The sequence below is a fragment of the Leptidea sinapis genome, chromosome 47, assembly GCF_905404315.1.
Source record: "Leptidea sinapis chromosome 47, ilLepSina1.1, whole genome shotgun sequence".
Classification (NCBI taxonomy): domain Eukaryota; kingdom Metazoa; phylum Arthropoda; class Insecta; order Lepidoptera; family Pieridae; genus Leptidea; species Leptidea sinapis.
In genome coordinates, this window is record NC_066311.1 from 7,492,051 (window position 1) to 7,506,596 (window position 14,546).

General features: G+C 37.0%; 1 protein-coding gene across 4 annotated transcripts in view; it reads right to left on the reverse strand.

Annotated features, from left to right (window-relative positions):
• LOC126978135 (neuropeptides capa receptor-like) overlaps positions 1 to 14,546 on the reverse strand; it is a 93,614-nt gene that overhangs the window by 12,871 nt on the left and 66,197 nt on the right. For all 4 annotated transcript variants that reach the window (XM_050826877.1, XM_050826878.1, XM_050826879.1 and 1 more), the window contains exon 4: positions 202 to 401. In XM_050826877.1, the coding sequence (XP_050682834.1) occupies positions 202 to 401 (200 nt within the window). The remainder of the gene's footprint in view (positions 1 to 201; positions 402 to 14,546) is intronic.

The following is a 14,546-nucleotide window of genomic DNA, read 5'->3' on the forward strand; positions in this document are numbered from 1 at the left end:
ACTCTCATTCCAACGTTACAAGATCTCCTCGTGTAGAAAGCGAAATGCGAAACTCATGTACAATTGATTTAGTGAAACTTATGGGCATAAGTACTAAGGGCAAAACATTTATAACGTTTTAAAAAGTTGATTTCGTCTTTCCATCTTCTAAACCGAGATTTTACTAAAACGTATGAATAGGCCATGACACTCGAGACTCACCTGGTGGATAGTCATGATAGTTGACAGTCGTGTAGTGGGCAAACGGCGATGCGGCTACCAAAGATACAGCCCATAGAGTCAACACGATACGCAGAGCCCGCCTCAGCCCTGCGACTGCGTATATGTGCAGCGGGTGACAGATGGCCAAGTACCGCTCCAGGGTGAAGGCCACGATCGTCAGCACGGACACATACGATGCCCTGCGATAAAAATATTATGATAAATATATTGTTATTATTGCCAAGTAATGTATCTTCAAGTTAACATTTTAATATCAGATGATTGAGTGGGTAAAACAGCGTATCTACCTTTTTTATGAGAGAGAGGGGAAAAACGGGTGTAAGGGCCACCCGACTTTAAGCGATCCCCGCCGCGAACATTCCCCTACAACACCAGAGTAATCGACGTTCCAGTGCTGCTTTTCGATGCAAACTTAATTCTGTACTACTTAAAAATTCGCAATAATTTTTTTACTTTCTATGCGACCGTATTAATCAAATAACATACACCAGATTCTGTAATGATTAAGAAGACCATGATGATAGTCGATGATTTTTTTCTTATTTAAGTATTAAATACAAGAACTTTATTATAACAATTGTAATTAAATTTTAATTAATCTATTTTTTGAGATAAATTCATTATATAGAATTAAGATACGACAATACGACGATACTAAGACATTCTATAAAAGTTGACAATGTTGAAAACATGATTCAATATGATTAGGAAACTTAAAAAAGGAAGGCGTCCCAATAGTGATCCTTGGGAAACGCCTGACTGAACTAGTATAGTACATAGCATTAAGATACGATGAAATTCATTAATTTAACTAAGACATTTTATAAAAGATGTCAATGTTGAAAACATGGTAGAATATGATTAGGGAACTTGAAAAAGAAGGCGCGCCAATACTGATCATTGGGAAACGCCTGACTGAACTAGTATGTTACATAGCATTAAGATACGATAAAATCCATTTTAACTAAGATATTCTATAACAGATGACAATTTTGAAAACATGATTCAATATGATAAAAACTTAAAATAAGGAGGCGTCCCAATAGTGATCCTTGGAAAACGCCTGACTGAACTAGTACATAGACACATTGCTGTTTTTTTAAGCCGCTAAGGATCAGTTCTTAATATCTTCTTCAGTTCTAATCTTCAGTCTGACCTTCTTTTAGACATTAGTGTCAATTATTTAAGGATGCGTTTATATATATATTATTATATAGAAGGACATCAACCAAGGCATCGTATTGTAAGCATTAAATATTTAAAGTTACTCAATCAAGGATTTCTATTTCACTTTCTACAGCCTTACAAAATATATTTTAAGAGTGAAGTCAATATAGAGACTTATCTATATTCACGGTATTCGTGACTTCATTATTTTGTACTCTAATAAAATAACCTTAATGCTTTTATTGAAAAGGAGGACAAACGAACGTACGGGTAACCAGATTTTAAGTGATCACCGCCACCTACATTCTCTTGCAACACCAGAGGAATCACAGGAGCGTGCGTTGCCGGCTTTTAAGTAAGGTGTACGCGCTTTTTTTGTAGGTACCTATGTCGTATCTTCCCGGAAACACCGCACAAGGAAGCTCATTCCACAGCTTTGTAGTACGTGGAAGAAAGCTCCTTGAAAACCGCACTGTGGAGGACCGCCACACAACCAGATGGTGGGGATGATATTCTAACTTGTGGCGTGTCGTGCGAAGGTAGAATACCGGCGGCAGGAATCAGAAGAAACAGCTCTTCGAAACTTAACTCTTCTATGTTTCTTGGACTGCATTGTGCTGAACACAATATTATTATATTTTGAACGGGGCAACATAATATTGCTTGTAGATAACATTATGGATGTATTTTATGGAAATGCGAACATATATGCTACAATAAGATCACGGTACTGAAGTAAGGATCACAATAAAAGAGGATTATTTTGAGAGTCCTTTACCGTCTTATCGTAATAAAATTCACATTATTTGCTTGGCAGCCTTGAACGCTCCTCAATTTAATTTCACTCCTCGTTTCATCTCTCGACTTGTAGGGCAACTTGGCTGGAAAGTTAAATGGAGATTTTTTAGAGAATATCCTTAAGGGTTTTTTTTTGTTTAAATATACCAGTCAGACTTTTAACTTTTAACCTCTTGTTTAATTTATTATTAAGAAGGATAATGTTCCAAATTATCTAATGGTCCTAAATGTTACTTTCACCATAAAAACCACTAACATCATAAAAAATCCTCATATGACAATGAACTTTAATTGGGCATTGTTTTTTTAAAAATCCTTAGATCATTTATAAGTCTAGACATAGTACAGAATATGACAGCTGTGAAATCGTCAAAAAAATTGAGATTAGAACTAACCTCTATTTTGAGAATTCACGCTACTAACACAAAGTGTCATACAAATTGCGAGTGTAAGACGTAGCTTGTCACGCACACTAAACTAATATTCCTGGCCTGTTCTATCTAGACGTTTAAATTATCTAAGAGTGTATCTAGCAAGCATAGATTTTTAGACCATGCTTGAAGATGATTTACAGTTACATTACCAGTGGGAGGCTCCTTTGCACAGGAAGCCGGCTAGATTAAGGTACCACAACGGCGCATATTTTTGCCGTGAAGCAGTTATGTGTAAACATTACTGTGTTTCGATCTGAAGGGCGCCGTAGCTATTGAAATTACTGGGCAAATGAGACTTAGCATCTTATGTCTTAAGGTGACGAGCGCAATTGCAGTGCCGCTCAGAATTTTTAGCTTTTTAATCGCTTGAGAGTATCAATTATCATCAGCTGAACGTCCTGCTCGTCTCGTCCCTTATTATCATAAAAAAAAGTTGATTGCCCTTTAAAAAGCATAAATACTGATAATTTGAGTCAATTAATAGTTACCAAGGAGCATGTAAGTTGTAACGACAGCTGACAGTTCAACGTTGCACGTGTAAAACTATGAGTAACAAAACTCCAAACTCAGCTTAATTCAATTAGCTCTGCTAGAACGGATCGCAGTTAGCAGCTTATTCCACACGAAATACTGCGCGACTTTACCACGTCTACAATTTATATTCTTACTTAACAGCATACACTGACAAATAAACAGATATACGCATGATTAAAAGGCCTTCCCAAACATATTCAGGAATTCTATTCAAATTCTATTCAAAACCGACTTCAAAAACTGAAAAGTATTAAATAACTTAAAGTTTAATTTAATACACCTTTACCTTTAATATTAATAAAATGCTTTTATTTATATGTGCTACCTATTGATAGGTTTCAAGTCGGTGCCAAGCCTATAAACTTATTATTATAAACAGCTGTAATTATTAAGGTTGTCTGGCCACGCGTGTCTGTCCGCTTGGGTTGTTTTTTTCGTTCTGTGACGAAGCTATCCCGCTCAAAGTCACGCGTGGCGAGTGTAGGTACTTACTATTAAATTTGGCTTGGCACTGACTTCAACGCTATCAAGATGTACATACAACATACAAATAATTGTATTTTATAAATATTAAAGTGTGTAGTAATGGTGTATTAAATCAAAATTTTTATTTATTTGATACTTTTCAGTTTATGAAGTCGGTTTTGTTAAACGTAGTTTTTTTTACTTTTTAGTGTCAGTTAATTATTATAATATATAATCAACCTGAATGAAAACTCTTAAAAAAGCCGTACACAAAAAACAATTATATCTTCGAGATTAACAAAAATGTTCATAAAATGAAAACTACTGGGCCAAACTATCTAAAATTTTTATAGGACTGGGTTACATAATAAAGTTTGTAAATAATTAATAATTATGGATATAAGTAATTCATACCTACACAAAAAATCAATCATTTGTGTTTAATGAACTGCTGATCTGACAAAACTTCACAAAACTTGTATAAACTTTATTTTATTACATTAGAATATTTTCCATTAAAAATTCCAACGAAATATTTTTTTTAATTTGGATAGTAATCTTATCAATTGGAGCTTATTATTATTATATGTATAACATTATAAAAATCAAAATAGAAAATAAATAAATAAATTGTAAATAGTAAACTATATTTATTACTCGTATATGACTTTAATTCACGCAATTTTGACTGAACTCTGTTTCTCGAGAGGTCGCGTCGAAGTTTCACAAAAGTATTTTCCTTTTGCATTGATTACAATATTACAATTTCAATTGAAAAGTTTGCCGAGTTTTCTCAAATCAATCGAACTTAGTTATATTAATGTGCCAATCAAAATATCGGGACGTAAGGAGATGAGTTGTATTAAAGTTAATTTACTTAAAGATTTTAATTATTACAATGTTCTATTATTGACACGCGTATTGTTTTGGGAATAATAAAGCCACATTACCAGTGGGAGGCTCCTATGCACAGGGTTACACAGATTATGGCGCCTATTTCTGCCGTGAAGCAGTAATGTATAAACATTACTGTGTTTCGGTCTGAAGGGCGCCGTAGCTAGTAAAATTACTGGGCAAATGCGACTTAATATCTTACGTCTCAAGGTGACGAGCATAATTGTAGCACCACTCAGAATTTTTAGGTTTTTCAAGAATCCTGAGTAAGCACTCCATTGTAATGGGCAGTGCGTACCATCAGCTGAATCCAGCTGTGTCCTGCTCGTCTCGGCCCTTATTTTCATTAAAAAAAACATAAGTTATGCGAATTCAACATAACGTTTTATGCATTTTATTTTATTCGGGGATTTACGCTTTTGGGGTATAAGTGACAATGTAATAAATAGTAGTAATGCTTTACCAATGTACAATAATACTCAAAATTTTATTCAACAGATATTTATTAGTATTGTAATAACCCGCAACCGTATACATTTTAATGTAAAAATGTTTTCTTCATATTTTTGCGACTTTAGATGTGATTTTCACATAATATTTCGGGGAGTAGGAACGCTTAGTTGATAATTGTAACGTGGTAACATACTACCATATACAATGATTTGCACAATTACAGATTTCGCTAAATCTTGTCCACTGATGTCTGACAAAGTAAAAAAAATATACAGACAATTGTCTCTCGATATATTTACTTTACATTTTGCCAATGCTTTTATATGCATAAACATTTTAACCATCTTTACGGGTTGAGACATGCAGGAAGTGTCAAGAAGCGAAGGAACCAGTAATACAATATGTCAACTAAGGAAGGATCCACTTAAGGCCGCACATTGTGCAGTTTTTTTTTAATGAAAATAAGGGACGAGACGAGCAAAACGTTCAACTGATGGTAATTTATACGCTCTGCCCATTGCAATGCAGTGCCGCTCAGGATTCTTGGAAAACCCCAAAAATTCTGAGCGGCTACTATTGCGCTCGTCACTTTGAGACATAAGATATTAAGTCTCATTTGCCCAGTAATTTCACTAGCTAAGGCACCCTTCTGACCGGAACAAAGAATTATTTTTCCGTTATTACAACACTGCTAAAAACACAACCTCTATGACACACAAGGAAGCACCACTCGAAAATATAATTAAAGCGTGTATATAAACATTATTCAATTTACTATACTCTCGAATTCTGTTCTGCCATAATAAATAAACAGTCAAACCGCTAAAGATTGTAATATTTATTGTAAAGTGCAAGTGGAGGTAGTTGTTGAAGTATCGTTAACAGCTCGGTCATCAAGCGGCACGATTTATAAAAGTTTCGTTTGAAGCGGGCCAAAAATATTTAACGGTTTTCATTTTGTTTGTTTAGATATTCCATCAATATAGGGCAGATCTATTTAATTCCTTGAGTACGCTGAGTTTTTGTTTGTTTTTCGATTTATAGCCAATATTCGGTGATTTGCTATTGTTATAACATAATAATATTACGCGAGACATCATATTTGAGATATCATTTGATCACTTGGCGTTGCGTAGAGACGTCGCTTCATTGTGTGTCTTCTACCGCATTTATCACGGGGAGTGTTCCGAAGAGCTGTTCAACCTGATTCCTGCCGCCGAATTTCACCTTCACACGACACGCCACAAGTTACGATATTATCTCCACCATCTGGATGTGTGGCGGTCCTCCACAGTGCGGTTTTCAAGGAGCTTTCTTCCTCGTACCACGAAGCTGTGGAATGAGCTTCCTTGTGCGGTGTTTCCGGGACGATACGACATGGGTACCTTCAAGAAAAGCGCGTACACCTTCCTTAAAGGCCGGCAACGCTCTTGTGATTCCTCTGGTGTTGCAGGAGAGTGTGGGCGGCGGTGATCACTTAACACCAGGTGACCCGTACGCTCGTTTGTCCTCCTATTCCATAAAAAAAAATATTATATAATTATAATAGTACGATATGATTAGGCAGACGTCCATTGCTGGACAAAAGCCTCCCCCAAAGATCACCATGACAATCGGTCCTGCGCTGCCATCATCCAACCTATTCCTTCAACCTTAACTTTGACCAGATCGTCGGTACATCTTAGGGATGGGCTACCAACACTACGTCTTTCTACTGAGGACTCCGCGCCGTGAAACAAGTGAAGCACCTTTATGCTAGTGTGTGTGCATTTACGGGGGATACCAGCTAACATAAATTATGTCCCGTTTACATTACTTTTAGCTCAAATTTTTTAATTTTACACAATTTCTCAATACACGGCAGCATTTTAAAATAATTTGTTGCGACGTAAACTGATTCATCACAGACGATAGTAGATGTCATAATGGCGGCTGATAGGCTTATATTAGTATAAGTGTGTGCGTGGGGCTGTGTATTTACACGTTAACTGGCTTGTTTTGATGCGTCACTGTTATGTTAAGTGACACGGAGTCCTTATTTTTTTACTCGTCCGTGCTAGCGGTAAGTCTTTTATTTTACTTAAAATGAAATTAGTTCGTAAATCTTTTTTACACGAGGAAAACATCTGGTTTGCTGTGATTGTTATGCGGTCACGGTGTTTATCTTAAAATTTACTATCCCGTCTGTTTAAGCTTACGAAAATCTTAAATTAGAATAGAATAGTATAAAAAGGTATTTTTAGCAAACCACCATCACACCATGAAAAATCAAAACAAAATTGATAGTAAGACCTTAATCATTGTAAATATCAAAGTAAACAGTAAGAGGAATCCTGAGCAAAGAGGATGTAAATACTACGTTTTAAGAGGCGGAACTGTCTAAGTAAAAATTGAAATTTAGTTTATTACGAAACGTGCAGTGATTTGAGATAAGTTTCAAATATTATTTACAATATTATGGCGACAAAGTATAATCCGGCTAAATTTGAAAGCGAACAGTTGCTTATAACGTAGTGGATTTAGGCTATGTCCGTTTTTAACAAGATTATAGCGAGTGTCAATCTATCAATGACTGCACGTTTCATACAAACCCTTTTTTCTTAAGGAGTTTCGCTAGCCTGATCTTGAGTAGTAGGCGCTGGGCGTGCCATCATTTTGTGATAGTATGTATTATCTATGACTCATTCTCAAAAAGAAGCGTACTGTGCCAAATGGCACAAATGCTACCTTAGTGTAATGGCGCCATTTTGGCACTGTTTTTCAGTCCCAACATTTAACTGTTGCGTTGGAATAGCAGCTAATAGCCACTTATTAATTTATACATAACATGTATATAAGGGAATATAATAGTTTGTAAATAATTTATTACAAATGGCAACATTATATACTTCGATGAATGAATAAAGCCTTTATTGCTGGCATACTAATAAGGTATATATAAATGATTATAATTATATTTCACCCAATATATACTATATCTTATGTAAATCATTGCTCGCTTTTCCGCCGAAATAGGCCTCCTCCAGATCATTCCACATTTTCCTGTCGTAAGTTGTTCTTCTCCATCAGCATGAACCGGACCAGCGGCCGGCTTTTTCTTGAGGGGTTCGCAGTAAATGTTGTTGCTTCTCGGAAAGGTGCTGCTGCCTATCCTCCGTTCTATTATGCCTTAGTCACCTCTTACGGCACCCACGGGAGGAGATGGGGTGATGCCATTCTGATGCGACACCACACGCTGGGCCACCACCCCCGGAATAGGTTGGATGAGGGCAGCGCAGGACCTATCGTCATAGCGATCTTTGGGGGGGGGTTTGATCCGACGGACGTTGTTCTGTACATAATAAATAGACTACTGTTTTTTTATGAATTTGTCAATAATATTTCAAAACATCAAGAATTATTTCGAAAGATATGCTCGCTGTTGTTATAATGAAATTGTTTCACAGCAGAACTGTCAACCCGTGTTTCAATAAATTCTTCATAGATATTGGAAAAACTAAGTCCACACAAAATAATATTGGTAAAAAATAATTCAAATCTAGAATTAATTATTAGCAAAAGTAATGAAAAAATGAAAAATCTTCTCATATTCCGTAGATATATAATTTTATTTTTGTTGTAAAAATATAAGCTTTGTATAAACCGTCAATAAATGGTTTCAACTAAGGGCTATTATTGCGATTTCTTGGGATAGCAACTTTAATTGATCACCGCCGCCCACATTATTTTGTAACACCAAGGAATAACAGGAGCGTTGCCGGCCTTTAATTCTTCACGCGTCCGACACGCACTTGACGTCTTTTTCAGAGTTATAAGTGTCAGCTCAGTGGAAGAGCGCTTGTACGGACGGAGTCGCAGGTTCGAGTCCCGCATAATTCATAAATTATGGTTACAAATTTAACTTGAAGTGAGGGGTATCACTTTGAAATATTAAACAAATTGTTAAGTTTATCAAAGCTTTGAGATAACACCCACACACGCCCGTAGCAATTATACATCATAAATACGTAATATTGACATAAGCGGTTATCACGCACTCAAAATGCCTACGCGACCACTCCTCGGTAATGTATTTTCCTGTTGCTTATCATTGTTTATCAGTTAACAGCTACAACGGTTTTACATCACGATTAAATACGGTGTGGTGGCCCAATAGTCATAATACAATCGTTGAATCACACCACGGAGCCCAGGTTCGATCTCGGCCACAACTTATTATAGTTATTTATGCAACTGTTGTGTAATAAGGGGTATTAAAACACGAATGTGAATGATATGATAATAACATGAGTGTTTTAATACCTATTTATCAACAGTTGCATACAAGACATTATCTACACCTATAATATGAATCCTCTATAAAAGATTCTGAAACAGTTAGCTTACTGCTAACATTAAAAAAGCCAGTCCTAATAACCATAACATCATCCAAAGAAGTGTTATTATGAAAACGGATGATATAATGTTGTACTGAATTTCTTTACAACACTCGTTTGGATGATGTAATTTTTGGATTTTATTTTCTATTGCTTTATTGTGGCACTTGCACGTTTCCCCCACTTATATAAAAAGAAATGCAATTAAATTAACTGTATAATACATATAATAAACTCGTTGAATTTCTGTTATTCTTCGCGCGTCTCATGCATTTCTTTTCGAACGGGAGCTTATTTCCACATGCCATAAGTGAAATCTTAGAGACGTTGTTAATAATCTATACATATAAATAAACTTGTGTGTCTGTTTGTAATATTGAAATAACCGTGTATTACTACATGTATATGAATATATACACTACCCACATCAAAATTTTTATTTTTACAATTTTTGTCTGTCTGTTTGTTCCGACTAATCTCTGAAATGGCTAGACCGATTTAGACGGGACTTTTATTGGCAGGTAGCTGATGTAATAAGGAGTAACATAGACCACGTTTATTTTGGAAAAAATCTTTTATTTTAGAAAAATATATAATGTTGTAATGTCCAAGAAACGGTCTAACTCTAAAAATAATTTATATGGCAAAACAACGTTTGCCGGGTCAGCTAGTTTAAAATAAAACCTCCCTTACTCAATTCAAGCCACCTTTACCCGAACGAGCAACATAGCCTAAAGTAGTTGTTACTTCAAAATCCCTATTTTGATTATAAATATTTGAATTTGAATTAATTAGAACTTATTGTGATAATTCAAACCCTTACACACAGCGAAGGGCTTTTGAGATGATACAACAAGCGAGGCTAATTTATTGGTTAACCTTCAGGCTTGTGTAGGCTGAACACGAACAAATTCACCCTATTAGCACGAATTTCTATAGAGGCCCTTAGAGCGCAGAAATGTTATATTTAATATTTACTTTTAAGGTAATGAGTACCTCATTTATAAATTGTCGAAGTCAGTTTGCTAAATTTTTATGTTACGAATATACGGGTGTCTTAGAGCACATTCGCACTATGTCCGATCAGAGTCCGATCCGTACCCGTGAAAGTAACAATAATAATAAGTTTTTTTTACTATAAACACAAATTTACATTATATTTGTAATTTAGCTTTGGTTAATTTTAGAAATATAAGTGTAAGATTAAATTAAAATATAATATAAACAATTTAATGGTTAACAAGAATCCCTGTATAAGAAGGCCAAAGATGCCCATTCTTGTCGGTCTTGTGCTATGGAGCACCAGTCTTTTCAGATCATCTTCCCAGCGGGCTAAGGCTTTTTCCCCTTCTCCTCTTGCCTGAAGGTCCTTTCCACTGGGAAACTCTTATGGTCCACCTTCTCCACGTCCAGGTCTCTCTCCGCTCTCAACGGTCTTCTCGAAGCCAACTCTGCTTTTGATGTATTTGCGGATGGATGGCAGATGATTTTAACAGAGTGCTTATGTTTTTGCGAGAGGAATGGATGAACGATATTTGGATATTTATTAATTGTTAGTTAATTACAGTAAACTTTGTATTAATTAACTATTATTTGTGTAATATGTTTAGCTTTTCATTTGTAAGTAATAACTTACTTTAATATTGTAATTGGTTTACGCCGTTTTATTAAAATATAAATAAATAAATTCTATCAGCCATTCTCGCTACATGTACAGCCCATGCCATTTCCGCTTTTGGGCGAAGGTCAAAGCGTTTGTAGCTTTGGTGATGCCTCTCTTTCGTTGTAATAGTACCCGTGAATGTACATGTCTAGAAATCTCGGACCGAATTCGGATATTGCTTACGCACTAGTCTGATCTCTGATCAAATTCCAAGCAATTCAGGGGTACTTTTAGGCGTACGACATTTTTCGCCGGAGTCACACCAGAGCATTCACACACACACAAAGTTGACCCAAGAAGTGGAACTATAGTTACTATAATATTTATTACCATTAGAGTCACATTTATAGCCATTTGAGAGTCTCAGGTCAATTTCGAAACGCCCAAACATGGGTAGGATTTATCGTATGGATTACCACAATCAGCAGCAGAACTATCCATTTATTGATTAGGTACTGTCACATTAGAAACACTTTTGGTATTTTTGCAGATTTTTACAGATTCCGGGACGTGTAACAATTACGGCGTACACAGCACTAATAATATAACATTAATTTATAATACAAAAACATGAGAACTTACATCTTATAGGACGATTAATTACGATTCATATTCTACTCTATAGTTTATAATTACTTGTAAAATTTCTTATTCACAATTTTTTGCTTGAAACAATTAAAGGAATCATTAACGACGTCCAGAATTGGATCTGTAAGAGAGTGTAACTAATGAGACACGTAATTAATATTGGCTAGAGATCGCCTATTGTTAGCATTGTAAGACGGCGATGCGGTAAACAGCCAATATTTACAAGCCAAAGGAAGATTGGACTTGGATTATGTTTAATGCAGTAACTAGAATATGTACTTGGAACTTCTCTACAAATATTTTCCAGTAATAAATTCCATGGTACATACCGTAAATAAGGATTAAGGAAGCATAGGCACGTAATTTTCACAATGTTTTTGTTCTACGAGAGGACTAAAATACATTTACGTATTTGGGCCGTCACGGGACCAAATATGACGAGTGTCCACGCAAGCGGACACCCCCTACCGACTAAAAACCTCCTCTATGCTATTAGCTCTGAAGGCTTTTACAGCGACATAGGACGTGGGCTGTGGAGGCCGCAAGACTACGTAACAACAGTCGCGGGGCGTCTCCTAAGGAGACTCGAACCTCGGACCGGCTGTGTGCTTGTGGGAAGGAGAGAGAATGAAAATGAAGATGAGATGATGAAAGATGAGATTATGAAAGATGAGAAAATGAGAGGTATTCCTCTCACTCGCCGGCGAGTGTGGTGATGTATTGTGTAATGTATGTAAGTGTGTATGTATGTTATTATGAATGTATGTATGTATGTTTGTATGTATGTAGGTAGTGTAAATGTTTGTGTTTCTGTCTGTTTGTGGAGTGTGTTTGTGATTTTGTAACTGGTGTGTGTCAGTCCGTCAGTCAGTCCGTGTGTGAGTGAGTGTGGTGAAATGATTACAGGACGAGGACTAACGTCTCGTCGGGTATCAAAAGAATGTGTGGTGTATCTAGGTTGTGGGCTGCTGGCCATCGTCAGAGTGACGAGTGCCAGTGGTTTGCGGCGGTTGACCGCGCCTACACCTGCGAATGCGGTGTCTGCGTGTCTATGTCGTTTGTTTGTGTGGGTGTCGCGTTCGCGATGATGTTGTCGTCATCAGGGTCTACCGTGACGTGACTGGGACGTCTTAGTGGATTAAGACTTTGGTGAAGCGGAGTGTACCCACATGCCTTCCTAATCAAGTGGTTGGGATGGTTAGGCGCCTTGTCAAAGAAGCGTCGCGAGATGTCTTTAAAGTGTTGAGCTATCGTTGGAAGCTCAAGGATCGCGGTGAAGGTCCACGTTTCGGCTGAACCACGGGGCTCCGGTTGCCGTGCGCCTGAATTTATTTTGAACTACTTGCAAACGGTGTAAGTAGCTCGGTCGGGCGTGCGCGAATACGACGCTTGCGTATATGCGACAGTATGGGCCGTACGATGGTTTTGTACATCGTCACTTTGTGTTTGAGCGGAAGTTTGCTTCGCCCACACACAAGTGGATAAAGGCGACTAAGGACAAATCGGGCTCTATTGCATACCGTATCGATATGTTTCTTGAAGTTCATATTGCGGTTGAACGTGACTCCTAAGTATTTGTAATCCTTAGGATTACAAATACTTAGGTATGGGTAATACGGTATGGGTGTTTCATACAATTTAAATATGTCGGTCGGTTGTTTTTTTAGCTCGAATGCTGTTCGCGTCACCAAAGAATACCGCTGCACTCTTGGTGGGGTTCACATTCAATCCGCCATTTTCTGAACCAGTTGCCTAGTTCATCGACGGTGACTTGAAGCACTTTGATGGTCTTGCTCAAGGTTGAGCGGTTGGAGCCAAAGTAGAGTGCCGTATCGTCAGCGTACCTACTGAGCGAGCTGGACACTCGGAAACTTGGGAATGTCACTCGTGAAGAGCGAGAATAGAGTGGGAGAGAGGACTGAGCCCTGTGGCACGCCAGACCTGATGGGTCGAGGTGAGGATAGGGTGCCCTCTACCCAATTTCGTAAGGAGCGATCAGTGAGATAGGCTCGTATGGTGCGCACAAGCCTGTCTGGCACTCACAGTTGATACAACTTGAATACTAAGCCGTTAATCGCCGAAAATCCTTAATAATTAGCTTCACCAATTACCAATTACTGTCATTGTCTTTGCCTTAGGGTATCTGTGCAAGATAAAAGGGGTGACATAAGCTAAGAATCTCATAAAACGTCACTGGATGGCTTAAATTTGTTGTAATTCTATACTATAATAAATTGGGTGCCATGTCGAGCAAGCGTATTCCAGATGACTTCGAACCAATGATTAGTACAAAAGAACAGTTTAGCTGACTTGAACCCTCTTGTGTTAAGTTTAAAAAAACCTAGCTTTTTGGGCAGCTATATAAGTTATTTTGTTTTCATGTGAGTTGATTGTAAGTTCGGAATCGATTAGGTACCAGACCATTGCCACGATCACTATTTCGGAGACTTTGTGTAGCTGACGAATATTTATTGGTAAGAAGTTAGGATTGAGTGTGTTTTCTTTTTTGCGTACTTTATATATTAACATTTCATAATTTTGAGTGTCATTCCAAGGTCCGTCAATGACAGACTGCAATAAATGTCCTTGTATGAGGATTGTATTGTATGGGTGTTTATTTTATAAGTCTTTATATCATCAGCAAATTACAGTTAGTTAGTTTTTAACTGTATCATAAACAAGCGGTAAAATCATCAATGAAAACAAAAAACAGTACAGGACCCAATATGAGAGCCTATGGTCGTTGGGTCAGTAGTGATATGGTGGTATTGATGGCGATTTAATAAAACTAATTCAATTCTAACACTATGACAGTTTAATATACTTTAACAATTCACACACACATTAAGTAGACTGATACACATGAAGTTAAACCATTACAATATAGAAAGAAGGAGAAAACACAGTAATTAGAGGTACAGATATTACGACACGACAGTTGCAAAGTAGGTA